This window comes from Chiloscyllium plagiosum, unplaced genomic scaffold (genome assembly GCF_037043375.1).
Source record: "Chiloscyllium plagiosum isolate Xiang-an unplaced genomic scaffold, Cpla_swu_hap1 HiC_scaffold_13, whole genome shotgun sequence".
NCBI lineage: Eukaryota > Metazoa > Chordata > Chondrichthyes > Orectolobiformes > Hemiscylliidae > Chiloscyllium > Chiloscyllium plagiosum.
In genome coordinates this window covers 49,014,519-49,041,272 of record NW_028270151.1, presented here as the reverse complement: position 1 = coordinate 49,041,272, position 26,754 = coordinate 49,014,519, and the positions used below count along the sequence as shown (strand labels likewise).

The window sequence follows — 26,754 nt, the reverse complement described above, 5'->3', positions numbered from 1 at the left end:
TGGAGTGGAAATCTATCATCTGGGTGGGGTGCTGCACTTAACTTGCCCGTCTACAAAAAAGTGTTTTAAAGCCATACTTAGAGTCATAGTCATAGTCATAGAGATGTACAGCATGGAAACAGACCCTTCGGTCCAACCCGTCCATGCCGACCAGATATCCCAACCCAATCTAGTCCCACCTGCCAGCACCCGGCCAATATCCCTCTAAACCCTTCATATTCATATACCCATCCAAATGCCTATTAAATGTTGCAATTGTACCAGCCTCCACCACATCCTCTGGCAGCTCATTCCTTACACGTACCACCCTCTGCATGAAAAAGTTGCCCCTGAGGTCTCTTTTATATTTTTCCCCTCTCACCCTAAACCTATGCCCTCTAGTTCTGGACTCTCCGACCCCAGGGAAAAGACTTTGTCTATTTATCCTATCTGTGCCCCTCATAAATTTGTAAACCTCTATAAGGTCACCCCTCAGCCTCCAATGCTCCAGGGAAAACAGCCCCAGCCTGTTCAGCCTCTCCCTGTAGCTCAGATCCACCAACCCTGGCAAATTCCTTGTAAATCTTTTCTGAACCCTTTCAGGTTTCACAACATCTTTCCGATATGAAGGAGACCAGAATTGCACGCAATATTCCAACAGTGGACTAGCCAATATCCTGTACAGCCGTAGCATTTGTATCCTGGAACATTAAACTGCCAGTCCTGCCCATCCCTGAGCCATGTTTCCGTAATTGCTATGATATCCCAGTCCCATGTTGTAACCATGCCCTGCGTTCATCTGCCTTCCCTGTTAGGCACTTTGCATTGAAATAAATGCAGTTTAATTTATTAGTCCTACCTTGTCCCTGCCTGCCCTGACTGTTTGACTCACTTCTGTTCTCAGCTGTACCCGTCTCAGATCGATTTCTTTCCTCACTATCTCCCTGGGTCCCCCCCCCACCTTACTAGTTTAAATCCTCCCAAGCAGTTCTAGCAAATTTCCCTGCCAGTATATTAGTCCCCTTCCAATTTAGGTGCAATCCGTCTTTCTTGTACAGGTCACTTCTACCCCAAAAGAGATTCTGATGATCCAAAAATGTGAATCCTTCTCCCATATACCAGCTCCTCAGCCATGCATTCATCTGCTCTATCCTCCTATTCCTGCCCTCACTAGCTTGTAGCACTGGGAGTAATCCAGATATTACTACCCTTGAGGACCTCCTTTTTAAATTTCTGCCTAACTCTCTGTAATCTCTCTTCAGAATCTCAACCTTTTCCCTTCCAATATCGTTGGTTCCAATGTGGACAATGACCTCCTACTGGCCCCTCTCCCCCGTGAGAACATTCTGCACCCTCTCTGAGACATCCTTGATCCTAGCACCAGGGAAACAACACACCATTCTGCTTTTTCTCTGCTGGCCACAGAAACATCTGTCTATACCTCTGACTACAGAATCCCCTAACACAATTGATCTCTTGGAAGCCGACGTATCTCTCGTTGCATTAGAGCCAGACTCAATATCAGAAACTTGGCTGTTCGTGCTACGTTCCCCTGAGAATCCATCACCCCCTACATTTTCCAAAACAGCATACCTGTTTGAAATGGGTATATCGACAAAAGACTCCTGCACTAGCTGCCTACCTCTCTTACTCTTCCTGGAGTTAACCCATCTATGTGACTGTATCTGATACTTCCCCCCTTCCTATAACTGCCATCCATCACATACTGTTGCTGCTGCAAATTCCACATCGCTTCTATCTGTCTCTCCAACCAATCCACTCGATCTGATAAGATTCATTACTTAATCCATATCCTCTTTAATAGGCTATATAGAACATAGAACACAGAACAATACAGCGCAGATTAGGCCCTTTGGCCCTCGATGTTTTGCCGACCTGTGAACTACTCCAAGCTCGTCCCCCTACACTATCCCATTATCATCCATGTGCTTATCCAAGGATTGTTTAAATCTCCCTAATGTGGCCAAGTTAACTACATTGGCAGGCAGGGCACTCCACGCCCCTTACCACTATCTGAGTAATGAACCTGACTCTGACATCTATCTTAAATCTATCACCCCTCAATTTGTAGATATGTCCCCTCGTACAAACTGACATCATCATCCTAGGAAAAAAACTTTCACTGTCTATCCTATCCAATCCTCTTATCATCTTGTATGCCTCTATTGAATCCCATCTTAGCCTTCTTATTTCCAAGGAGAACAGACCCAGATGTCTCAGCCTTTTCTCATAAGACCTTCCCCCACAGATCAGGCAACATTCTGGTAAATCTCCTCTACACGTTTTCCAATGCTTCCACATTCTTCCTGTAATGGGGCGACCAGAACTGTACACAATATTCCAAGTACGGCCGCATTAGCTTTTTGTATAGTTGCAGCATGACATTGCGGCTCCGGAAATCAATCCGTCTACCAATGAAAACCATATGCCTTCGTAACAGCACTATCAACCTGGGTGGCAACTTTCAGTGATCTATGTACATGGACTCCAAGATCTCTCTACAAATCCACACTATCAAGAATCTTTCCATTGACCCAGTACTCTGCCTTCCTGTTATTCTTCCCAAAGTGAATCACCTCACATTTAGCTGCATTGAACTTCATTTGTCACCTCTCAGCCCAATTCTGCAGTTTATCCAAGTCCTTTTGCAACATGTAACATTCTTCCACACTGTCCACTACTCCACCGACTTTAGTATCATCTGCAAACTTACTAACCCATCCACCTGTGCCTGCGTCTAAGTCATTTATAAAAATGACAAACAGCAGTGGGATATTTGTGGCACACCACTAGTAACCGGACTCCAGGCTGAATATTTTCCATCATCCACTACTCACTGCCTTCTTTCAGAAAGCCAGTTTCTAATCCAAACTGCTAAATCATCCTCAATCCCGTGGCTCTGAACTTTTTCTAACAGCCTAATATGTGAAAACCTATCAAAGGCTTTACTGAAGTCCATGTTTACCATGTCAACAGCCCTACCCTCATCTACATGCTTGATCACCTTCTCAAAAAACTCAATGAGGTTTGTGAGACACGACCTGCCATTGACGAAACCTTGTTGACTATCTGAAATCAAATTATTGCTTGCTAGATGATTATAAATCCTATCTCTTGTAATCCTTTCTAAAACCTTTCCTACAACAGAAGGCTCACTGATCTATAATTAACTGGGTCATCTCTACTGCCCTTCATGAACACTGGCACAACATTTGCAATCCTCTGGTACTAAACCTGTAGACAATGACAACTCAAATATCAAAGCCAAAGGTTCCGCTATCTCTTCCTTAGCTTCCCAGAGAATCCTCAGATAAATCCCATCTGGCCCAGGGGACTTGTCTACTTTCACTCCTTCTAGAACTGATACCTCTTCGTAACTAACCTCGGTCCTTTCTAGTATAATATCTCATATCTCATTCTTCTCCTCTACAATATTCTCCTTTTCCAGAGTGAAAACCAATGAGAAATATTCGTTTAGCACCTCTCTGATCTCCACAGGATCCACACTCAACTTCCCACTTCTGTCTTTTACACTATATCTACTCATTTTCTCTGCCATTTCTAGCCAAGACTGTTTGGTTTGACTGAAAGGCCTTTTATTGATGCTCAGAGGAAATGAATTGTTGTAATGTATTGACACTGTCTCATGGAGAATCTCATCACTAAAGAAATGTGCTGTCCTGGCATTAGTGCCTACAATCCAACATGCACACTAGCCCTCTCCTTCTGCCATCACTTCCTAAATTAGTACCAAAGTAATGGGTACTGGATTCTTTTCAAACATAGCTTGCCTTTGATACCCCACTACCTTCCCACTTCTGCCCTCCCTAATTGGGAATCCAATATGCCCACTGGCCACCAATTGGTCTGTTCTTTTCAAATGGTGACTTACACAGACTTGACATGGGGCTAGGACCCTGAAGATGAATCTATTTCCAGCTCCCCAACCCTGAAATAAAAATTCAGCCATTGCGTGAGCACTTTTTATTAAACTATTAAGCCATAAAAGCCAAGGAATAAATACATTGGATAGTTGCAATGTTAAATATCATTATACTGTAACCTCTGAAATCCAGAAATGCCAGTCTGGAACTTGCCTTGAGCGCTTGTGCAACTCTGGGACCGGCCACTTGTGGCGCTGCAGGAGGGATGCTGTGGGGGCTTCAGGCTGTTGATGGGAAATAGTGGGAGATTTTTACAGCCAGCACTTTAATAAACTTTCTCAGGTACCAGGCTCTCTATCATCTCCATTCAGGACAAGAAGAAGGTGCTGTCAAATATGTATGTGTTTAGAATGTTTCTGAGGATGGGCTTGGTATTTAAAAACTAATTTCAGGGTTGACAGTTGTACCTAGTATGTGAGGGCCTGATTACCTTTAACTCACTTGGAAAGGCCATAATTGTTGGCTGAAAGTTCAGGCATCAGTATAAATGGAGACTCGTCGAGAGGCGGGAGTCAGAAAATCACGGGAAGTCGAAATTGTTGCTTAACCGGTTGTTCTGTCGAAGTTTCTGACGGATAATTGTACCCTCAGTGGACTATTAGACAGACAAATTCAAGTCAACGTGACTGAAATGATTTGTAGAACTGGATTAAATCTGCCCTGATGTTAAAAGCGTGTCCTATTTTCACCTTCGGCTGTTCTTGTTCTGATTTCCCTCTACAACAAATTGGCCTGAAATTGCCAGCCCGTTTTAATTTGTCAGTTTCAAGAGTATATACTGCAATTCCCAAATGCTCAACCTACAGATCATTATATACGAGAGAATATGTATTCATAATGTAGCTAAATCATGGTCTGAAGATTTGTTGTTTGATTTGGCGTTAAGGTATTAGTGAGACAAATAATTCATTTCTCAATGTGATAAGGCTTATCAGCTTAAAATTATCTATCGTGCTGTAGTAATGTTAAGCGTTGTAAGCACTGTATGATTGTGGTTTTTCATACCCATCTGAACAGCAATTGGAGATTTGTTGTAACATCTCACCTGAAAGATAGCATCTCTGATACTGCAGCATTCCTTTAGTGCTAAACAGAAATGTTAACCTGGGTTATATGATCCAAATTATATTACACTTTGAATCACTAACTTCTGATTGAGGCAAAAGTGTTACCACGATGGATTCAAACTCTCATTGGTAATTTGCCTTGATAAATAGATAGCGAAGAAAACTAAAATTCTTGACAATTGAATGTGAGATGGCAATTGTAGACATTAAAAACATTTCTTAATTGACTAATTTTAAGTGAGAAAAACAATCGAGTTAATTTATTAGTAAAATCCTGTTGTTGCTGGAAATCTGAAATAAAACTGTAAAGTGCTAGAGAATCTTAGCAGGACTGGCAGCATCTGTGGAATGAGAAACATTTCTTCAGAATTGGAATTAATTTATTACACACAGAATACTTTCACCAGTCATAACCTGGTAGGAATTTATAGCATTGTACTGCTACATTAATTTTCTCATTCATAAGAGCATAAAATACATCATTTTGGGTTTGCAAAATCTCTTATTTGTCTCTATGTAAGCATTGCCCTTAATGAAGTGCTGCTGAGTTTATCACATGGCAAAGTGGCAGCTATGAATAGCACAAATGATTTTCATCGTTTGTTTGCTGTCAGTAATGAATTCACTAGGATATGTAATGCACCGTTAGTGCAATCTTGGCAGAAGTTTAGTAGAATAGTATTTCTATGACAGAAATGCAAAATAAATTTCCCCCCTTGTTTTAGAAAAAGCAGAAACAAGTAGTTTTATTTCAGTTTTTACCCTGAGACAATAAATGCCAGAACTGCACGCTTTGTAGATTCAAATCCCTTAATAGACCAGAGGAAACCAGATAGAGTAGTCAGTCATCCTTCACATTGCAAGTACTTGAGGTTTCTTGTAACCTGGTTTCAAGTAGGGAAAATGTGCTTTGCTTTCTCTGGTAAATCAACCACCATGACACAGCAGACATGTTTCCTAGCAAAACCTTCAATTAGTAGGAAATAATCGAATCAATCAGACTTTTATTACTTCATCCTTGGATATGAATGTCACTGGCTAAGCCAGAGTTTATTGCCTATCCCTATTTGCCCTTAAGGTGTTAATGAGCTGCTGTTTTGAATCGCTGAATTCCATTTTGTCATGACAACTGATCACAACTCTTGATTATGTCTGGATACATTGAACTTTAATTACAACATTTTTGTTTAAAAAGAGGACGTACAATTAAAAGCTCACTATAGTAGTAAATTCCGTTCCTTTCCTGAGAGGAACCATGTGATGTCACATTTGAAAAGGTGCCAATGGAAATTCAAACGGCAACCTTTTAAAGGAAGAGGAGCATTTCAAAACTTGCTGAACGGTGATCTCCTGTGGCTGCAGAGATAATAAAACATTGACTAAGCCTTTCAGCAGGAACCATCTCCTTTGGATTTTAAGCTTAATTGCAGACATGGTTTGAGCTTTATCCTTCGCGGAATATACGAAAAGGAAACTAAAGATCAACTGCAACCCCTTTCCTCTATATGTCAGTAAGCTGATGTTCAAGTGTAGGATAGTGTGCTGTGGAGTCACAACTTAAGGAGAGCTGTTAGATACCACACATTGCATGTTTTAAAAAAAAATCAAATGGGGAGAAATCAGATTTAACATTTTGGATCGAGTGACCCTTCCTCAGAACTCAAGAAGGGTCACTTGATCTGAAACAAACTTCAATTTCTCTCCACAGATGCTACCAGACCTACTGAGCTTTTCCAGCAACTTCTGGTTTTGTTTCTGATTGATAGCATTCCCAGTTCTTTTTTTTTCCAAAGAAGAATGCTATAAGCCAGGCTAGCCAGTGAAGTTGGTGTCAAAATGGAAACAGAACAAAAACCTAAGGGCAAATTTGCAAAGCTAAGAATCTCAAAATACATTGCATTGTTACCAAAGACATAGCTATCAGAATCATTCACCTTCCTGGCTGCAATGTTCTGCTACCTACTTTTCAGAAAACCCATAGATTTATTCATATATCTTTTCAACGTATCTTTTTACTGAATTCAGATCTCTAATTTGTGTCTATGTGTGTAGTGTTATGTTATCTTTCCTCATGTTTAATAACTAATAAACTCACCCTTTCTTTAAGTCAAGGAAGCTGGTTAATTTGGCTTCTTTTAGAATATAAACACATTTAGACTGGAGAAAGGTATCCATAAGGAAAAGGATCCTTTCTATGACCAACCAAGGGAGAAGTTGATTTAAGAAGGAAGATTAGTTTGTTCCTTCCCACCTAGGAACATAGCTATTTAGGAATAACAATAACAGGATTGGACATGGGGTGGTATTTGCAATATTTTGGCCCAATGACTGGTTCCAAGTCAGGATATTGTGCAGTTTAGAGGAGAATTGTTAGTGTTCCTGTTCATTTTATTCACAGGATGTGCATGTCACTGGCTGAGCTCACCCCTAGTTGACCTTGAAAAGGTAGTGGTCAGCTTCATTCTTGAACCACTATAGTTCATTTGGTGTAGGTATACCTACAATGCTGTTAGAAAGGGTGTTCCAGGATTTTGACCCAGTGACACGAAAGGAATGGTGAGTGGCTTGGAGGAGACATTGCAGAAGGTAGTGTTGTCATATATCTGCTACCCTTGTCCTTCTTGGTTAGAGACATCATGGGTTTGGAAGGTCCTGTCGAAAGAGGCTTAGAGTTATCGAGTCATATGACGCAGAAACAGACCTTTTGGCCCAACTCATCGGTGCTGACCAAGTTTCCCAATCTAAACTAGATCCATTGCCTGCATTTGGCCCATATCCCGCTAAACCTTTCCTATTCATATACCTGTCCAAATGTCTTTTAAATGTTGTAACCATTCCTGCATTAACTGTTTGGGAGTTCATTCCACAGATGAACCACTCTGTGTGGAAAAAGTTGCCTCTTAAGTCCCTTTTAAATCGTCCTCCCCTCACCTTAAAGTTATGCCCTCTAGTTTTGAACTCCAGAACCCTCGGGAAAGGATCTTTGCAATTCACCTTATCTATGCCACTGATGATTTTATAAACCTCTAAGGTCACCTCTCAATCTCTTATGAAAAAAGTCCCAGTTTATCCAGCAACTCCCCTCCATCCTTGTTAATCTTTTCTGCACCTTCTCCAATTTAATAATATCCTTCCTATAGCAGGGTGACCCAGAACTGCAACAGTATTCCAAAAGCAGGCTCACCAACATCCTGTACAACCGAACTTCTGTACTCAGTGGTCTGAGCAATGAAGGCAAACATGCCAAATGCCTTCTTTACCACTCTGTCTTGCTGTGAGGCAACTTTCAATGAACTATGTACCTGAATCCCTAGGTCTCTTTGTTCTACAGCACTCCCCAGGATCCAGTCATTAACTGCTTAAGTCCTGCCCTTGTTCATCTTGCCAAAATGCAATATCTTGCATTTAAATTTCTGCCACTCCTTGGCCCATTGGCCCAATTGATCAAGATCCCTTTGTAATCTTAGATAATCCTCCTCACTGTCTATTATACCACTAGTTTTGGTGTTGTACATCATGTGGAAATTATAGACTTCTGCCGCAGTGCATTTAAAGTGGAAGGAATGAATGCTGAAGGTGTGTAATAGGATATGTGATTAAAGATGTATAAATTATATGTATGTTGAGATCATTTTTGGAGTTTAGCTTTCAAAATGGTAGCATATGATGTTGGTTGCTTTTGTGAAAGGTTCTTTTAAAATAAAAACAAGGGAAGAGTCCTGCTGGAACAGTGCCCTATTAGAATATTTGTAAGTGAACGAGTGACTGCAAACCTCTGTGGTGTTAATAGAAAATGGTGCTTGCAACAGATCATTCATTCATATAATGTCATTAGCTTTGTTTTCAGTGAAAGAGAAACCAGAATCTAGAATAAGCAAATTTTGCTTTCCTTAGTTTAGAGGCAAGCTTTTCTAATTCATTTCAGAAGCAAATCTAGTTTCTCACCAAGAAGCAGTTGAGAAAAAAAGGTGTCTCAGCAGAAGGATTTTAATTAGTGAAACATTCAAGCCAGGAGATTGGTTAGAAATCTGCAGGTTGATAGCACTCAGAACATTTACACTCTCTCAGATTTGTAGAAAGTTCATGTTGACAGATTTAGAAATAACTCATCAAACTGTGTCCATAGGAAAGGACTAGGAAGAGTCGGTTGACTAGATCCATAAAGAAATGCTGAGAGCACAATCTCTCTGGACTTTCATATCTGGTATGCATAGGAATCAGGTGAACATATTGTTTTGAGATCATTTTTGAGTTTCATTTATATTCAGATAACTTGTTTTTTTGAGATTCTTCTTATGTGTAATAAACTTTGTTCAAGAAAATCTGCAGCCTCATACCTCCGACTAACTGCAGCATTAACTATAAGTCTCATGAGCCATGTTTTATTCTGGGACCTAACTTATCTGGTAGTGCTAACAATTAGGATCTAAACAGGTGTCAATTAGCAGACTGCTTTAATCTAGATGGAGTTGAGTTTTTCCAAGTTTTCTTGGAGCTACACTCATCCAGGCAGATGGAGAGTCTTTCACCATATATCTGACTTGTCTTGTAGATAGTGGGTAAACTTTGAGAAGTCAGAAAGTGAGTTACTCTTTCAGCATTCATAGCCTCTGACCTGCTGTCAGAGTGACACTACTTAGAGTCATGGAGATGTACAGCACAGAAATAGACCCTTCAGTCCAACTTGTCCATGCTGACCAGATATCCCAACCGAATCTAGTCCCACCTGTCAGCATCTGGCCCATATCCCTCCAAGCACTTCCTATTCATATGACCATCCAGATGCCTTTTAAATATTGCAATTGTACCAGCTTCCACCACCTCCTCTGGCAGCTCATTCCAAAACATCCCACCCTCTGCATGAAAAAGTTGCTCCTTAGGTCTCTTTTATATCTTTCCCCTCTCACCCTAAACCTATGCCCTCTACTTCTGGACTCCCCAGGCCCAGGGAAAAGACTTTGTCTATTTATCCTATCCATGCCCTTCATGATTTTAAAAACCTCTATAAGGTCACCCTTCAGCTTCGATGCTCCAGGGAAAACAGCCCCAGCCTATTCAACCTCTCGCTATAGCTCAAATCTTCCAACCCTGGCAACATCCTTGTAAATTTTTTCTGAACCCTTTCAAGTTTCACAACATCTTTCCGATAGGAAGACCAGAATTGCACGCAATATTCCAACAGTGGCCTAACCAATATCCTGTACAGCTGCAACATGACCTCCCAACTCCTGTACTCAATACTCTGACCAATAAAGGAAAGCATACCAAATGCATTCTTCACTATCCTATCTACTTGTGACTCCACTTTCAAGGAGCTATGAACCTGCACTCCAAGGTCTCTTTGTTCAGCAATACTCCCTAGGACCTTACCATTAAGTGTATAAGTCCTGCTAAGATTTGCTTTCCCAAAATGCAGCACCTCGCATTTATCTGAATTAAACTCCATCTGCCACTTCTCAGCCCATTGGCCCATCTGATTAAGATTCCTTTGTAATCTGAGGTAACCTTCTTCGCTGTCCACTACACATCCAATTTTAGTGTCATCTCTTTTATGGCTGATTCAGATAAATTTCTAGGAGAAAGTGAGGACTGCAGATGCTGGAGATCAGAGCTGAAAATGTGTTGCTGGAAAAGCGCAGCAGGTCAGGCAGCATCCAAGGAACAGGAGAATCGACGTTTCGGGCATAAGCCCTTCTTCCTGAAGAAGGGCTTATGCCCGAAACGTCGATTCTCCTGTACCTTGGATGCTGCCTGACCTGCTGCGCTTTTACAGCAACACATTTTCAGCTCAGATAAATTTCTGGCTAGTGGTAACAACCAGGATGTTAACAGTGGGTAATGTCATTGAATGTCAAGGAGAGATGGTCAAATTCTCCCTTGTAGGATATGGCCATCGCTTGGAACTTGGGTGACACAAATGTTACTTACCACTTATCAACCCAAGTCTGAATGTTATTCAGATCTTGCTGCCTTTAGACACTGACTGATTCAGTATCTGAAGAGTTGGTAATGGTGCTATACGATTATCAGTGAAAATCCCCACTTCTGACCTTACAACAGAAGGAAGGTCACTGATGAAGCAGCTGAAGATAGTGAGGCCTCGGATACTGCCACAATTATGTTGATGGACAGTTAACTCATGTGTTTAGAGCAAATAGCTAATAAAGCCAAGGTCCCAGGTTCAGTCACTATAGCAACTAATGTTGCTAGCTATGATCAACTTTAATTCCTGGGGTTCTTGTGGCGCAGTGATAGGCCCCTATCTCAGAGCATGAAGGCCTGGCCAAATGGCCTGTCTGAGTAGGTTTATTAAAATATCTAAACTGCCTGTCCAGTCAAAAGAAAAAATACCACAATTATCTTTGTGTTAGATATGACTCCAATCAGTGGAGAGTTTGCCCCCCCAATTCCCATTGACTCACTTTTGATTGGGCTCTTTAATGCCATACTTGGTCAAATGCTGCCTGGATGTTAAGGGTAATTGGTCTCACTTGCCCTCTGGAGATTACTTCTTTTTCCATTTTCATCCAAGGCAGCCATGACATCAGAATGGTCCAGGTGAAACCAAAACTGAACATCAGTGAGCAGGTTATTATTGACTAAGAGCTGCATGGTAGCACTATTGTCAATCCCTTTCATCACTTTGCTGATAGACTAATGGCGTAGTAATTGACCAGATTGGATTTGTCCTGCTTTTTATCAAGAGGACATTCCTGGGCAAATTTCCACATTTCTAGGAAGATGGCTTGTTAAAGTCATTGACATTTTCCAGCATTACTATGAAAAGTTGTGACTTTTTCCACACCCGCCCACACAATAAAGAAATGAAAATAGCATTCACTGTAGATGTATTTCAGAAATTGCATCTCTTATGAAAGAAATTAATAACAACAGGGTAAGCCTGCCAATTGGATACAAAATTCACTTAACAGCAGGAGACAGGGTGATAGTGGAGGGTTGTTTTCTGACTGGAGGGCTGTGACCAGCAGTGTTCCACAGGGATAGGTGGTGGGTACACTTTTGTTTATTATTTATATAAAACGATTTGGATGTGAATATAGAAAGCATGGTTAGTAAGTTTGCTGATGAAAACAAGATTAGTGATATAGTGGACATGAAGAAGGTTGTCTAAAATTACAAAAAGATCTTGATCAATCGAGTCAGTGGGCTGAAGAGTGCCAGGTGGAGTTTACTTTGGATTGCATTTTGGTTAAACTTATACAGTCGTTCGCCCTGTACCCATGGAGGATACGTTCCAAGACCTACCACGGATAGGAGCGAACCCATTCATTTCAATGGAAAATTTACCTTCCCGGCTGCCTCCTAGTCCCTGGTTCCAGAACGTTCTCTATAATATGTTCAGGCCGTGGTAAACCGTGGGTAACTGAAACCGTGGAAAATGATTCCACAGATATGGGGGTTGCCCTGTATGTTTAAATGTAGGGCCTTGGGCAGTGCTGTAGAACAGAGAGACCTAGGGTTCAGCCACGTAATTCTTTGAAGTTTGCATCACATACAGTCAGTTCTTCTATAATATGGTAGTTCCATTCTCGTGCAATCCTGTATTCTAAGAAAATCACATAATAGCAGCATCATTTAAACTAATGGGACCAGAATCACATTATAACAATACGCGTTTTAAAAGTTTTGCACTTTAGAAACAGTGTCCCTAATTTGTCAGTCATGTTATAGCGAATTTTTGTTAACAATAAGCTTGCTGTAGCAGAACGACGTGTGTAGATAGGTTGGTTAAGAAGGCATTTAGCAGCTTGTCTTCATTGCTCAGACCTTTTGAGTGTGGAAGTTGGGACGTTATGGTGAGGTTGTACAGGATGTTGGTGAGGCCTCTTCTGGAGTACTGTGTCCAGTTCTGGTCTCCCTATAATAGGAAGAATATTATTAAGTTAGAAAGAGATTTACCAGTATGTTACTGGGAATGGAGGGTTTGAGTTATAAGGAGAGATTGGATAGGTTGGGAGTTTTTTCACTGGAATCTAAGAGGTTAACAGGTGACCTTCTAGAGATTTATAAAATCCTAAGAAGAATGGCAGTTGTCTTTTCACAAGAATAGGGGATTTCAAGACTAGAGGCCATATTTTAAAATGAGAGGAGAATGTTTTTAAAACGACACGAAGGGCAACTTGTTTTTACAGTGGTTCGTGTGTGGAACGAACTTTCAGAGGAAGTGGTGGATGCGGGTACATTAAAGTTCAAAAGATAAGTACATGAATAAGAAATGTTTAGGTGGAAACTGGCCAAGCACAGGCAGGTGGGACTAGTTTAGTTTGGAATTATGGTCAGCATGGATTGGTCGAACAGAAAGGTCTGCTTCTGTCCTGTATGGAGAAAGTGAGGTCTGCAGATGCTGGAGATCAAAGTTGAAACTTTATTGCTGGAACAGCACAGTAGGTCAGGCAGCATCCAGGGAACAGGAGATTCGACGTTTCGGGCACAGGCCCTTCTTCAGGAATGAGCAGAGAGTGTTCAGCAGGAGAAGCTAAAAGGTAGGGAGGAGGGACTTGGAGGAGGGGAGTTGGAAATGTGATAGGTGGAAAGAGGTCAAGGCGAGGGTGATAGGTCGGAGTAGGGTGGAGGCGGAGAGGTCAAGAAGAAGACTGCAGGTCAGGAAGGCGGTGCCGGGCTGGAAGGATCCGGCTGAGACAAGGTGGGGGGAGGGGGGATGAAGAAACTGGTGAAGTCCAAGTTCATCCCCTGCGGTTGGAGGGTTCCCAGTCGGAAGATAAGACGCTCCTCCTCCGACCGTCGGGTTGTTGTGGTTTGGCGGTGGATGAGTCCAATGACCTGCATATCCTCGGTGGAGTGGGAGGGGGAGTTGAAATGCTGTGCCACAGGTTGGTTGGGTTGGTTCGTCCGGGTGGCCCAGAGGTGCTCTCTGAATCGCTCCGCAAGTAGGCGGCCTGTCTCCCCAATATAGAGGAGGCCACACCGGCTGCAGCGGATGCAGTAGATGATGTGGGTGGAGGTGCAGGTGAATCTGTGGCGGATATGGAAGTTTCCCTTGGGGCCTTGGAGAGAAGTGAGGGGGGAGGTGTGGGCGCAAGTGTTGCACCTCCTGCGGTTGCAAGGGAAGGTGCCGGGAGTGGTGGTTGGGTCGGTGGGGGGTGTGGATCTGACAAGGGAGTCGCGGAGGGAGTGGTCTCTACGGAAAGCTGATAGGGGAGGGGAGGGAAATATATCCTTGGTGCTGGGGTCTGTTTGGAGGTGGCGGAAGTGACGGCGGATGATGCGCTGTACATGGAGATTGGTGGGGTGGTAGGTGAGGACCAGTGGGGTTCTGTCCTGGTGGCGGTTGGAGGGGCGGGGCTCAAGGGCGGAGGAGCGGGAAGTGGAGGAGATGCGGTGGAGGGCACCGTCGACCACGTCGGGGGGGAAATTGCGGTCCTTGAAGAAGGAGGCCATCTGTGTTGTACGTATTTTGAACTGGTCCTCCTGGGAGCAGATGCGGCAGGATCTGCTCCCAGGAGGACCAGTTCAAAATACGTACAACACAGATGGCCTCCTTCTTCAAGGACCGCAATTTCCCCCCCGACGTGGTCGACGGTGCCCTCCACCGCATCTCCTCCACTTCCCGCTCCTCCGCCCTTAAGCCCCGCCCCTCCAACCGCCACCAGGACAGAACCCCACTGGTCCTCACCTACCACCCCACCAATCTCCATGTACAGCGCATCATCCGCCGTCACTTCCGCCACCTCCAAACAGACCCCAGCACCAAAGATATATTTCCCTCCCCTCCCCTATCAGCTTTCCGTAGAGACCACTCCCTCCGCGACTCCCTTGTCAGATCCACACCCCCCACCGACCCAACCACCACTCCCGGCACCTTCCCTTGCAACCGCAGGAGGTGCAACACTTGCGCCCACACCTCCCCCCTCACTTCTCTCCAAGGCCCCAAGGGAAACTTCCATATCCGCCACAGATTCACCTGCACCTCCACCCACATCATCTACTGCATCCGCTGCAGCCGGTGTGGCCTCCTCTATATTGGGGAGACAGGCCGCCTACTTGCGGAGCGATTCAGAGAGCACCTCTGGGCCACCCGGACGAACCAACCCAACCAACCTGTGGCACAGCATTTCAACTCCCCCTCCCACTCCACCGAGGATATGCAGGTCATTGGACTCATCCACCGCCAAACCACAACAACCCGACGGTCGGAGGAGGAGCGTCTTATCTTCCGACTGGGAACCCTCCAACCGCAGGGGATGAACTTGGACTTCACCAGTTTCTTCATCCCCCCTCCCCCCACCTTGTCTCAGCCGGATCCTTCCAGCCCGGCACCGCCTTCCTGACCTGCAGTCTTCTTCTTGACCTCTCCGCCTCCACCCTACTCCGACCTATCACCCTCGCCTTGACCTCTTTCCACCTATCACATTTCCAACTCCCCTCCTCCAAGTCCCTCCTCCCTACCTTTTATCTTCTCCTGCTGAACACTCTCTGCTCATTCCTGAAGAAGGGCCTGTGCCCGAAACGTCGAATCTCCTGTTCCCTGGATGCTGCCTGACCTACTGTGCTGTTCCAGCAATAAAGTTTCAACTTCTGTCCTGTATGACCCTGTGACTCTATGACTGAGGTTTAGTCAGGCATATGGAGTCATAGAGTCACAGAAACAGACCCTTCGGTCCAACTCGTCCATGCCGACCAGATATCCCAACTCAATCTAGTCCCACCTGCCAGCACCTGGCCCATATATCTCCAAACCCTTCCTATTCATCTACCCATCCAGATGCCTTTTAAATGTTGCAATTGTACTAGCCTCCACCACTTTCTCTGGAGCTCATTCCATATACGTACCATCCTCTGAATGAAAAAGTTGCCCCTTAGGTGCCTTTCAGATCTTTCCCCTCTCACCCTAAACCTCTAGTTTTGGACACCCTCACCCCAGGGAAAAGACTTTGTCTATTTATCCTATCCATGCCCCCCATGATTTTATAAACCTCTATTAGGTCACCCCTCAGCCTCTAACGCTCCAGGGAAAACAGCCTCAGCCTGTTTAGCCTCTCCCAATTGCTCAAATTCTCCAACCCTGGCAACATCTTTGTAAACCCTTTCTGAACCCTTTTAAGTTCCACAATATCTTTCCGATAGGAAGGAGATCAGAATTGCACACACTATTCCAACAGTGGCCTAACCAATATCCTGTATAGCCACAACATGACTTCCAACTCCTGTACTCAATACTCTGACCAATAAAGGAAAGCACACTAAATTCTATCTTAGCGACTCCACTTTCAAGGAGCTATGAACCTGCACTCCAAGGTTTCCTTGTTCAGCAACACCCCCTTAGGGCCTTACCATTAAGTTTCAAACTTCCAGTCCCCTTGACTTGTCCGACCTGCCAAGCTCCTTTTCCACCAATCCACTCCACCCTCTCCTCCCTGACCTATCACCTTCATCTCCTCCCCCACTCACCCATTGTACTCTAAGCTACTCTCTCCCCACCCCCACCCTCCTCTAGCTTATCTCTCCACGCTTCAGGCTCTCTGCCTTTATTCCTGATGAAGGGCTTTTGCCCAAAACGTCGATTTTGCCTGTCCTCGGATGCTGCCTGAACTGCTGTGCTCTTCCAGCACCACTGATCCAGAATCTGGTTTCCAGCATCTGCAGTCATTGTTTTTACCTTGTTGATTTTAACCCTACTGTGAATCCTCTTGCAAGGAGGCCTGCCTTGAAGAAGTTTTCCTCCTCTCTCTACAAGAATCTCAGGGAGTCCCTCTCCCACTGCAACTCCCAGGTCATTTCCTCTGCCCTGAAGCTATTCACCCATGTCGTGACAACCCCAGGGCATCAATGTGGACTTCAACAGTTTCCTCATTTCTCCTTCCCCCACCTCATCCTAGTTTCAAACTTCCAGTCCCCTTGACTTGTCCGGACTTGTCCAACCTGCCTAGCTCCTTTTCCACCTGTCCACTCCACCCTCTCCTCCCTGACCTATCACCTTCATCCCCTCCCCCACTCACCCATTGTACTCTATGTTACTCTCTCCCCACCCCCACCCTCCCCTAGCTTATCTCTCCACGCTTCAGGCTCTCTGCCTTTATTCCTGATGAAGGGCTTTTGCCCGAAACGTTGATTTTGCTGAAGCTCCTCGGATGCTGCCTGAACTGCTGTGCTCTTCCAGCACCATTGATCCAGAATCTGGTTTCCAGCATCTGCAGTCATTGTTTTTACCTCATTAAGTGTATAAGTCCTGCTAAGATTTGCTTTCCCAAAATGCAGCACCTCGCATTTATCTGAATTAATCTCCATCTGCCACGTCTCAGCCCATTGGCCCATCTGATCAAGATCCTGTTGTAATCTGAGGTAACCCTCTTCGCTGATAACTACACCTCCAATTTTGGTGTCATCTGCAAACTTACTAACTATACTTCTTATGCTCACATCCAAATAATTTATATAAATGATGAAAAGTAAAGGACCCGAGCACCGATCCTTGTGGCACTCCACTGGTCACAGCCCTCCAGCCTGAGAAACAACCCTCCACCACCACCCTCTGTATAAACCAGCATATCCAATGCCATTAATATGGTTAGCAATATTTCCATAGTAACTAGGAGCTACAAAGGTTTTAGAAGTAAAGCAATGACTTGCACTGCTTCATTTATAAAACAAAGCTTTGTTTATCAAATATTGCTTTTAATGACAAAAAGTAGAGCTGCAGTGTGGCATACCATGAATAGAAAGAATAAACTTCAAAAGGAGAAAAAGTGTGACGTTTCACATGTTTCACACACAGCATTGTCTGCAGGAATTGCTAGTTTAGTTCTCTTGTTTATAATTGAAGGGAAAGGATTATTACAACCAGGTGAGGAGTGAAAATTTGCTCACCCCTTTTTAAACCCCTCTCTGTTGGTCACAGCAAATATTTATTTCTTTTTGCACAGTTTTATGAATTAAAGATGTAGTTACTCCTTCAAAATGAAAGAGCCAATTAAAAGGTTTTCTTGAGTGAAAGAAAGAGAAATATTATCTACTAACCCTGAAAATGATAATGTGACATCAAACACACTGATAAGCGAAGGTAATAAGCCTAAAAAGATCAATGTCTGATATAGCTAGGGACAGTAAAGGTTGTACACTTTAAAATTCCTTTGAATTCTTGAGCTGTTAGGTTTTTAACTTCAGCTAACCTTTAGTTGTGTAATTGTCGACTGATATCAATCCTTAGCAGATTTGTAGATATCTTTTCAGTTTTCAGTGGATGGTTGTTTTCTCAATTTGTTTCTTTTACCAGGCATTCTCTTTAAAAAGATGAAGAATCAGGCACAGACAGAATCTTCCAGGTCTTACAAATCCATTTTCCTTCTCAAAAGCAGTTGATGAAACATAGCCCAATGTATATTCCTGGAGTTAGGTTCCATTATGTTTCTAAACTGGCTAACTGATAGAAAGCCTTTGGTCTCCCTAATGTTTTAAATTATCATACACGGGTGATTTAAAAACAGGAGATACAAATTTCTTGATGGTGACTCAGTTGCCTGATTTCAATGTATATGGATACAAAGTGTAGAAGATTTTGTTTATTCCACATGTGTCTTATGACATTTGTCTGAATCTATGGTCGAGTTACCACTGCAGCCATTTTAGATCCATGTCTATTCCTTTCTAAAAATTATTTTTGCCCATGTAATGTTATAACAATTGGAAATTAAAATTTGATAGCTGATTATTTACTGCAATTGTAACAACATTATATTTAAAATATAATTTTTTTTGTAGGGGCTTGGTTAGCTCAATTGGCTAGATGGCTGGTTTGTGGTGCAGAGTGATGTCAGCAGCATGGGTTCAATTCCCACACCAGCTGAGGCAATCATAAAGGACACTCCTTCATAAGCCCTTCCTTCTCCTCTGCTGCAGTGACTCTCCACCCACCATCAGATGACTCTTTCTAATGAGAAAGCAGATCTCTGGAAATTTTATTTTTATATACCTTTATTCAGTCATTTTGTAAATGGTATGTCCATATAAGCTGTTCACTAAGCAAAAAGGTTTAGTCCTGGTTATCAGTCAAATTGATTCCTGATTAGACCTCATCTTCCGCTCTTTTTAAATAATTAACTGAATTGGCTCTGCAAAATGTTTTCCGGCTAAATAAACCTTGGAAAATATATACAAGGTAGATAAAATATAATGTAGATAAATGTAGAATACTGCATATATGAAAGAAAAATGCTTGTGACAAATAATCCATGATAGTGCAATTGCTAAAGATGAAACAAACGTTTTGACTCCGGGATAAAGAACGTCACAGCCAAGATGCTAGAAATTGTGCTTTAGTCGGGACTGCAGAGTTTCAGATGGGGTTTCTGTTTTTTTTTTTGAAGATGTGTTCTTTATTAACTCCCAGCAGAGGTGTTCCTCAAGGAAAGTTTTTCTTTTCCCGCATGGGAGACCATTTGTATTTTGCTGCATTCAACATTCCATGTTCATAACCCTGGCAGTGGTTGGGCAGTACAGTCTTCAGAGCTCATCCTCACAGCTACAATGAACAATATCTATCTCCATAATTATACTGTCCCCCAACATTACTATGTTTTTATTTCCTACCACAACCCCCACCCCCTCTCCACAACTGAATATTTTTTTTGCACCTTGGTGCTGTGGTCAGTTTGCTCATCCTCCCTGCAGTTCCCACTATAGTCTTTCAAGAACCTCATAAATGTTGCACAATTGTATGGGCTGAAGCCCGTCGAGTGCTGCTACCTGAGTCCCAAGATTCCTTTACCTGCAGTCACACCCTCCTGTTCCTGATCACTGACAAAATTCGGATGACTTAATCTGAAGGGTGTGACCACTTCCTGGTGCAAAGTGTCCAGGTAACTTCCCCACTCTCTGATATGCCGCAAAGTCTACAACTGAGCTGCAACTTCTCAACTCAAGATCTGAAGTTCCTTGAGGTACAACACTTAATACATATGTGTTTACTCTGCATCATCGTGGTATCCAACAGCTCTCACATGCTGCAGCAGTAACACATCCCCCATCCTGCCATCACTATTGTATTTTACTTAATTACCCTGCTTTTTACACTTTGTCAGTATTTTATGAGTAGACAGAAAGAAAAACTGGAGACCTAAACACAAACTTAAAGACCAGAAACAATCACCAATCAGTTGCTTTCCCCCACTAACATGACATTGTAGTGTCTGATGTCTCTCAGCTACAGATTTCACTGTAAGTAGACGTCTCTATCTATGATTTTTATGTTCTCCTACCCACCACTCACTCAAGATGTACTATTTTGAGCCTTAAAGGTAGAATAAACCATAATCGCTTACTAGATACTGATGAACCAGCCTCTTCTGTAGCTGGACAAGGACTAATTCTTGGAAGTGGATAAAGCTCAGGCAAATGCAACCAAACACTCCTTTCCCTTCCTGCCCCGAACATCTGAAGCACTCAACTCTAGCATTCTTTTGTAAGTTGGAATCGAGTGCTATGTTGCATCAAGTTGCCTATATATATATGCTGTGAACACAACGTAGCGGTTTGAGTCACTCTGAGGACTCCATTCATCTGGTCCTCTGGCTCCCCGTGGAAGCAGTGGCCTGGTCATATTATCGCCGCACTGTTAATCCAGAAACCCAGTTAATGCTCTGGGAACCCAGGTTCGAATCCCGCCATGGCAGATGGCGTAATTTGAACTCAGTAAAATCTGACCATGAATCCATTGTCAATTGCTGGAAAAACCTAGCTGGTTCACTAATGTCCTTTAGGGAAGGAATCTGCAATCCTAACCTGGTCTGGCCTACATGTGACTCCAGACCCACAGCAGTGTGTTTGACACCTAACTGCCCTCTGGGCAATTAAGGGTGGACAATAAATGCTGGCTTGGTCAGCAACTCCTTCATCTGAGAATGAAAAAAACATATTGAGCTCCTCTATCTCTGGCTAAAACTGGCAACTGCAGAATTTAGAATCCTAGATTCCCACAGTGTGGAAACAGGCCCTTCCGCCCAGCAATTCCACACCGAAGAGTAACCCACCCAGACCCATTCCCCTACCCTATTACTCTACATTTACCCCAGATTAATGCACCTAACCTACACATCCCTGAACACTCTGGGGAATTTCGCATGGCCAACTCACCTAACTTGCACACCTTTGGACTGTGGGAGGACCCGAACACCCGGAGGAAACCCATGTAGAAAGGGGAGAATGTGCAAATTCCACACAGTCGCCTGAGGTGGGAATTGACCCCAGGTCCCTGGCGCTGTGAGGCAACAGTGCTAACCACTGAGCCACCATACAAACTGTAGCTTGCAGGTTAATACCAACCACAAAGTACAAACCAAATTAGAATTATGCAAAATAAACACTTAAACTTTCTCTCCCACAATGCATGCACACAGTCTTTGGTTAGCCTGGGTTTGCTCATGTAAGCCTCAAACAACAATTTATCAGTGTTTGGTTGAAGCTTCCATTTTCTAAAGTAGGCTTTTGGAGAACATTGATCTTTATTGAATCTTCTTCCAATATCCTGAAGCTGTTTAGTTTAAAAGCAAGGGTCAAATCAAGCATTTATAAAAAGCTTTCCCTTTGTGGGCTAGGGTCACGTGTATATGAAGACAATTGGAGATAGGACTAAAATGTGATTTTATACACATTTTGCACATTTGGCCAGCGACTCCTACATCCTGTGAATGAATTAAAAATATTGAGCTGCCCTATCACTGGCTAAAACTGGCAACCACGGAATTTAGAATCCTAGATTTCCTATAGTGTGGAAACAGGCCCTTTGGCCCAACAGGTATATTAAATTGTCAAAGTTATAGAAAAAATTGTTGGAATATGTGACGGTGAGGATTTGGATGGAAGTGGTTTCAAAGGGCAGCCAAAGACAACTAAGGGGGGAGATTAAAGGATAGGGGGGTTGGAAGAGGAAACGAGAAGGGAAAGAGGCTGAATAAGCTCAGATTGTTTTGTTGGAGCAGAGAATGTTGAGGAGAAACCTGACAGACATGTATAAGATTATGGGGGACTTTGGCAGGGTGAATAGAAGGCAGTTGTTGAGTTGAAGGGTCAGTAAGAAGGGGTCGTAACTTTCAAGTGAAAGGCAGGAAGTTTTGAAGGGACTTAGGGAAAACATTTTGCTCCCATAAGGTGATGCAGGATCTGGAGTGTTTTGCCTGGGAGGGTAGCTGTGGTGGGAAATTTCCCAACCTTGAAAAATTACTCCAATGAGCACTTTAAATTTTAAGTTGAAGCATGGGAGGATAGAAGAGGTGTCACAAGTTCAAACCAGTAAAAGATGATTTTTGGACCCATCTTAAGAAAATTTTGTACAAATCATGACGAATTTGTGCATTAACCTTCCAGGTAGAGCAGTGGAGGCAAACATGCCTGATTACTTTTAGAATCCATTTATGCTATTGGTGGAAAGTGTACCATCATACTGTGTGGATGAATTTAAATTAATTGGGGTTTTTGAAGCAGCAGTAAAGATAAAAGAGCAGGGTGTAGGCTAATATTTGCAGAGGTGAGGAAGCTGACAGTGCAAGCAAAGAGATATAGGGAAGGAAGTTCAGCTTAAGGTCAGGCTGCCAATCACACCTATGGGCTAAGCTTGAGCTGGCAACTAAGAAGGAAGATAAAATTAAAATTAAACAAAAGCTGCATCCAGGTGTAATCTAAAGAGGATGGTTGAAAAACAGAACATTCTTTAATATTAATCTGAAAATATTATTTTCTGATTTACTGTCAATATTACACTTTATCTGTTTATATTGGCAGTGATGTAACTATATCCAGACGTGCAGAATTACAGAATTGCCACTGCACAGTAGGAGGCCATTTAGCTCACCGTGTTTGTGCTGGTTCTCGGTAGGAGCAATCTATCTATATTCATATATTGATATAAAGTAAAAAGATTTAATTTACCATTCAATCTATCAGACAATATTCAGAATTGCGACCTTAATATACATAAGCTTTTCAGACTCTGCAGAACTATGGGAAGGCCAGAAAGGCCAAAATGTGGCCTTTGCCATTTGTTTGGAGTGTGATATTTTGTTTCTTCGTTCATGGGAAATTGACATTGCCAGCTGGATGTACATTTATTGGCTATCCCTAATTGTTCCTGAGAAGGTGGTGGTGTGCTGCCTTCATAAACACTGAAGTCAGTGTGGTGTAGGTACACCCACAGTGCTGTCAGGAAGGGAATTCCAGTGTGTTGACGTAGTGACTGTGAAATAGCTGTGATGTGGTCCCACATCAGAATGTTTTGTGGCTTTGAGGTAAACTTGCAGATGATGATCATTCCATATACTGTCTATTGCCCTTGTCCTTCTAGATTTTACAGATTGTGGGTTTGAACGTTGCTGTCCAAGGAGTCTGAGATGAGGAGAAACTTCTTTAGCCATAGGGTGGTGAATCTGTGGACCTCATTACCAGAGAAGGCGATGGAGGCCAAGTCATTCTCTGTCGCTAAGACAGAGATAGCTATGTTCTTGATTATAAGATGATTGAGGGTTACAGGGAGAGGGCAGGAGAATGGAGTTGAAAAATATATCAGCTATGATCAGAAGGGTGGAGCAGACTTAATAGGCCAAGTGGCTTAATTCTGCTCCTGAATCTGTGGTCTTATAGTCTTGAAAAGATACGTCTGTGTTACACACTGCCACTGTGATTAGTGATCGAGTAAGCGAATGCTTAAGGTTGTGGATAGACTGCCAATCTAGTGAGTTGCTTTGTTCTAGATGGTGTCAGGTTGTTGTGTAGGTTGGAACTCCACTCATCTTGGCAAGTGAAGAGTATTCCATCACACTCCTTTTTTGTGTTTTGTAGATGGTACAGAGAAGTTGAATTAGGAATCAGGAGATGAGTTAATTGCTACTAAATTCCCACAGCCTCTGACCTGCTTTTGTATTATGCAGTATTCATTTGGCTGGTTCAGGTCAGTTTCTAGTCAATGATGGAATGTCATTTATGAAGCAGCTGAAGAAGTGCCAAAGCTGCTATTCTGAGAAAGCCCAGAGGGTGATGGCCCAGGACTGAGCTGATGGACTCCAACAACCACAAAAATGTTCTTTTGTGCAAAGTATGACTGCAACTAATGGAAAGTGCGACCCAACTTCCACCAAGTTCAGTTTTGCTAGGGCTCCTTGGTGCTACACCCATTTTTATGATGCCTGATATCAAGGATGCTTTGATCTTGTCTCTTGAGTTCAACATTTGTTCATGTTTGAAAAAAGGCTTGAATGGCATTGGCAGAATTAAAATTGAGCATTAGTGGGCAAGTTATTGTTAAGCAAATGCCATTTGATAGCACTATCAACGACACTTACCATCACTTTGCTGATGATCAAGAGGGGACCGAGGAGGCAGCAATTCTATGAAGACATTATAAGCACAGTGGACAACAGGGACCCAGTAGGTATGGTGTATCTCGATTTCCAAAAGGCATTCATTCCTGATGAAGGGCTAATGCCCGAAAAGTTGATTCCCCCTCCTCCTCGGATGCTGCCTGACCTGCTGTGCTTTTCCAGCACCACACTCTCAACTCTGATCTCCAGCATCTGCAATCCTCACTTTCTCTGCATTCAACAAGGTGCCGCACAAAAGGCTGCTGCATAAGATAAAGGTGCTTGGCATTACGGGCAATGTATTAGCATGGATAGAGGATTGGTTAACTAACAGGAAACAAAGAGTGGGGATAAATCAGTGCTTTTCTGGTTGGTGATCCCTGACTAGTGGTGTGCCTCAGGGATCAGTGTTGGGATGTCATTTGTTTACAATTTATATAAATGCTTTGGAGTTGGGGACCATGTATAGTGTCTCAAAGTTTGCAGGTGACACAAAAATGAGTAATAGAGCAAAGTGTGCATCGGACTCTGAAAGTTTGTAGTGGGACATAGATAGTTTAAGTGAGTAGACAGAGGTCTGGCTGATGGAGTACAATGTTGATAAATGTGAAGTAATCCATTTTAGTAGGAATAACAATAAAAAGGACTATCATTTGAATGGTTAAAAAGTTGCAGCATGCTGCTGTACAAAGGGACCTGGGTGTCCTTGTGCATGAATCGTAGAAGGTTGGTCTGCAGGTGCAACAGGTAGTTTCGAAGGAATGGAATTTTGTCCTTCATTGCGAAAGGGATTGCGCTTAAAAGCAGGGAGGTTATGTTGCAGCTGTATAGGGTGCTGGTGAGGCCACACCTGGAGTACTGAATGCAGTTATGGTCTCCTCACTTGAGAAAGAATGTACTGGCACTGGAGGGGGTGCAGAGGAGATTAATTAGGTTGATTCCGGAGTTGAGAGGATTGGTTTATGAGGAGAGGCTAAGTAGACTGCGATTATATTCATTGGAATTTAGAAAAATGAGGGGCGTTCTTATGGAAACATATAAAATTATGAAGGGAGTAGTTAAGATAGAAGCAGGGAGGATGTTTCCATTGGCGGATTGAACTAGAACAAGAGGGCGTAGCCTCAAAATTAGGAGGAGCAGATTTAGGACTGAGTTGAGGAGGAACTTCTTCATCCAAAGGGTTGTGAATTTGTGGAATTCCCTGCCCAGTGAAATATGAGGCTTCTCGTCAAATGTTTTTCGGGCTAAGATAATTTTTTGAAGAGTAAAGGAATTAAAGATTATGGTGAGAAGGTGGGTAAGTAGAGCTGAAGCCACGAATGGTGGAGCAGCTCAAAGGGCCAGGTGGCCTACTCCTCCTCCTGGTTCTTATGTTCAAATGTTTGTAGTTTCTTTCCTAACAACATTGTAGTTGTACCTAAACCACATGGACTGCAGCAGTTCGCGAAGGTTGCTCACCACCACCTTCTTGAGGATAATCAGGCATGTGCAATAACGCTGGCCTAGCCAGCAATGCCAACATCTCACAAAAGGAATTGTTTAAAAAATTGGCTGGATTGTATTTGCCCTGCATTTTGTGGCTAGGACATACCTAAGCAATTTTTCACATTGCTGGGTAGATGCTAGTTTTGTAGCTGGCCTGAAACAGCTTAACCAGTGGGCGTAGCTAGTTCTGGAGCAGAAGTCTTTATACTGTTGCCAAGGCCCTGCCTTTGCGGTATCCAGTGCCTTCAGCCATGTTATGTGGAGTGAATCGAATTGGCTGCGCATCAGTATCAGTGATGCTGAGGACTTCAGGAGGAGCTGAGAAAGATCATCTCCTTGCCATTACTGGCTGATAATAGTTGCAATTGTTTTTGTTTTATCTTTCACAATGACGTACTGGGCATTCCCATCACTGAGTTTGGGGATAATTGTGTAGCTGCTAGATATTTGATTTAATCAGGTATTGGATTCTCTTGGTAATTTTCCTGAGCAATGTCCATCATGGACTCTCATAGAATCATAGAATCCCTACAGTGTGGAAAGAGGCCATTCAGCCCATCATGTCTGCACTGACCCTCTGAAGAATATCCAACCCACACCGAGTCCCCATCCCATCCCCATAACCCCTTATTCACCTTGGCTATCCACCTGGCCTACACACCCATAGATACTGCAGCCAATTTATCATAGCCAAGCTAGCTAACCTTCATATCCTTGGATGACCTGTCCATCCACATCTGCAGGATAGCAGAATTAGGAAAGAAATAGCTGTTAGAAGGCTTTTAATTTCCCAATTTCCAACTAGGAAGAGAGAAATCAAGTGATATAGTGGGGGAGAATGTGCATTTCAATTCACTTGGGTGGCCTGCACCCCAAAGGTGCTTTGCTTTATTTTATGGTCTCATTAGAACAAGGGCTGATTCACACGTTCTGAAC

The 26,754-nt window shown here is 43.0% G+C and overlaps 1 protein-coding gene across 2 annotated transcripts in view; it reads left to right on the top strand.

Annotated features, from left to right (window-relative positions):
- The window catches only part of s100p (S100 calcium binding protein P), a 63,082-nt gene that overhangs the window by 30,387 nt on the left and 5,941 nt on the right, over positions 1-26,754 (top strand). Inside the window, exon 3 of one of the 2 annotated variants that reach the window (XM_087993571.1) lies at positions 22,763-22,852. The exons of the other annotated variant lie outside the window; for it this stretch is intronic. Coding sequence (XP_087849697.1) covers positions 22,763-22,852 — 90 coding nt within the window. The remainder of the gene's footprint in view (positions 1-22,762; positions 22,853-26,754) is intronic. 2 annotated transcript variants of the gene reach the window in all.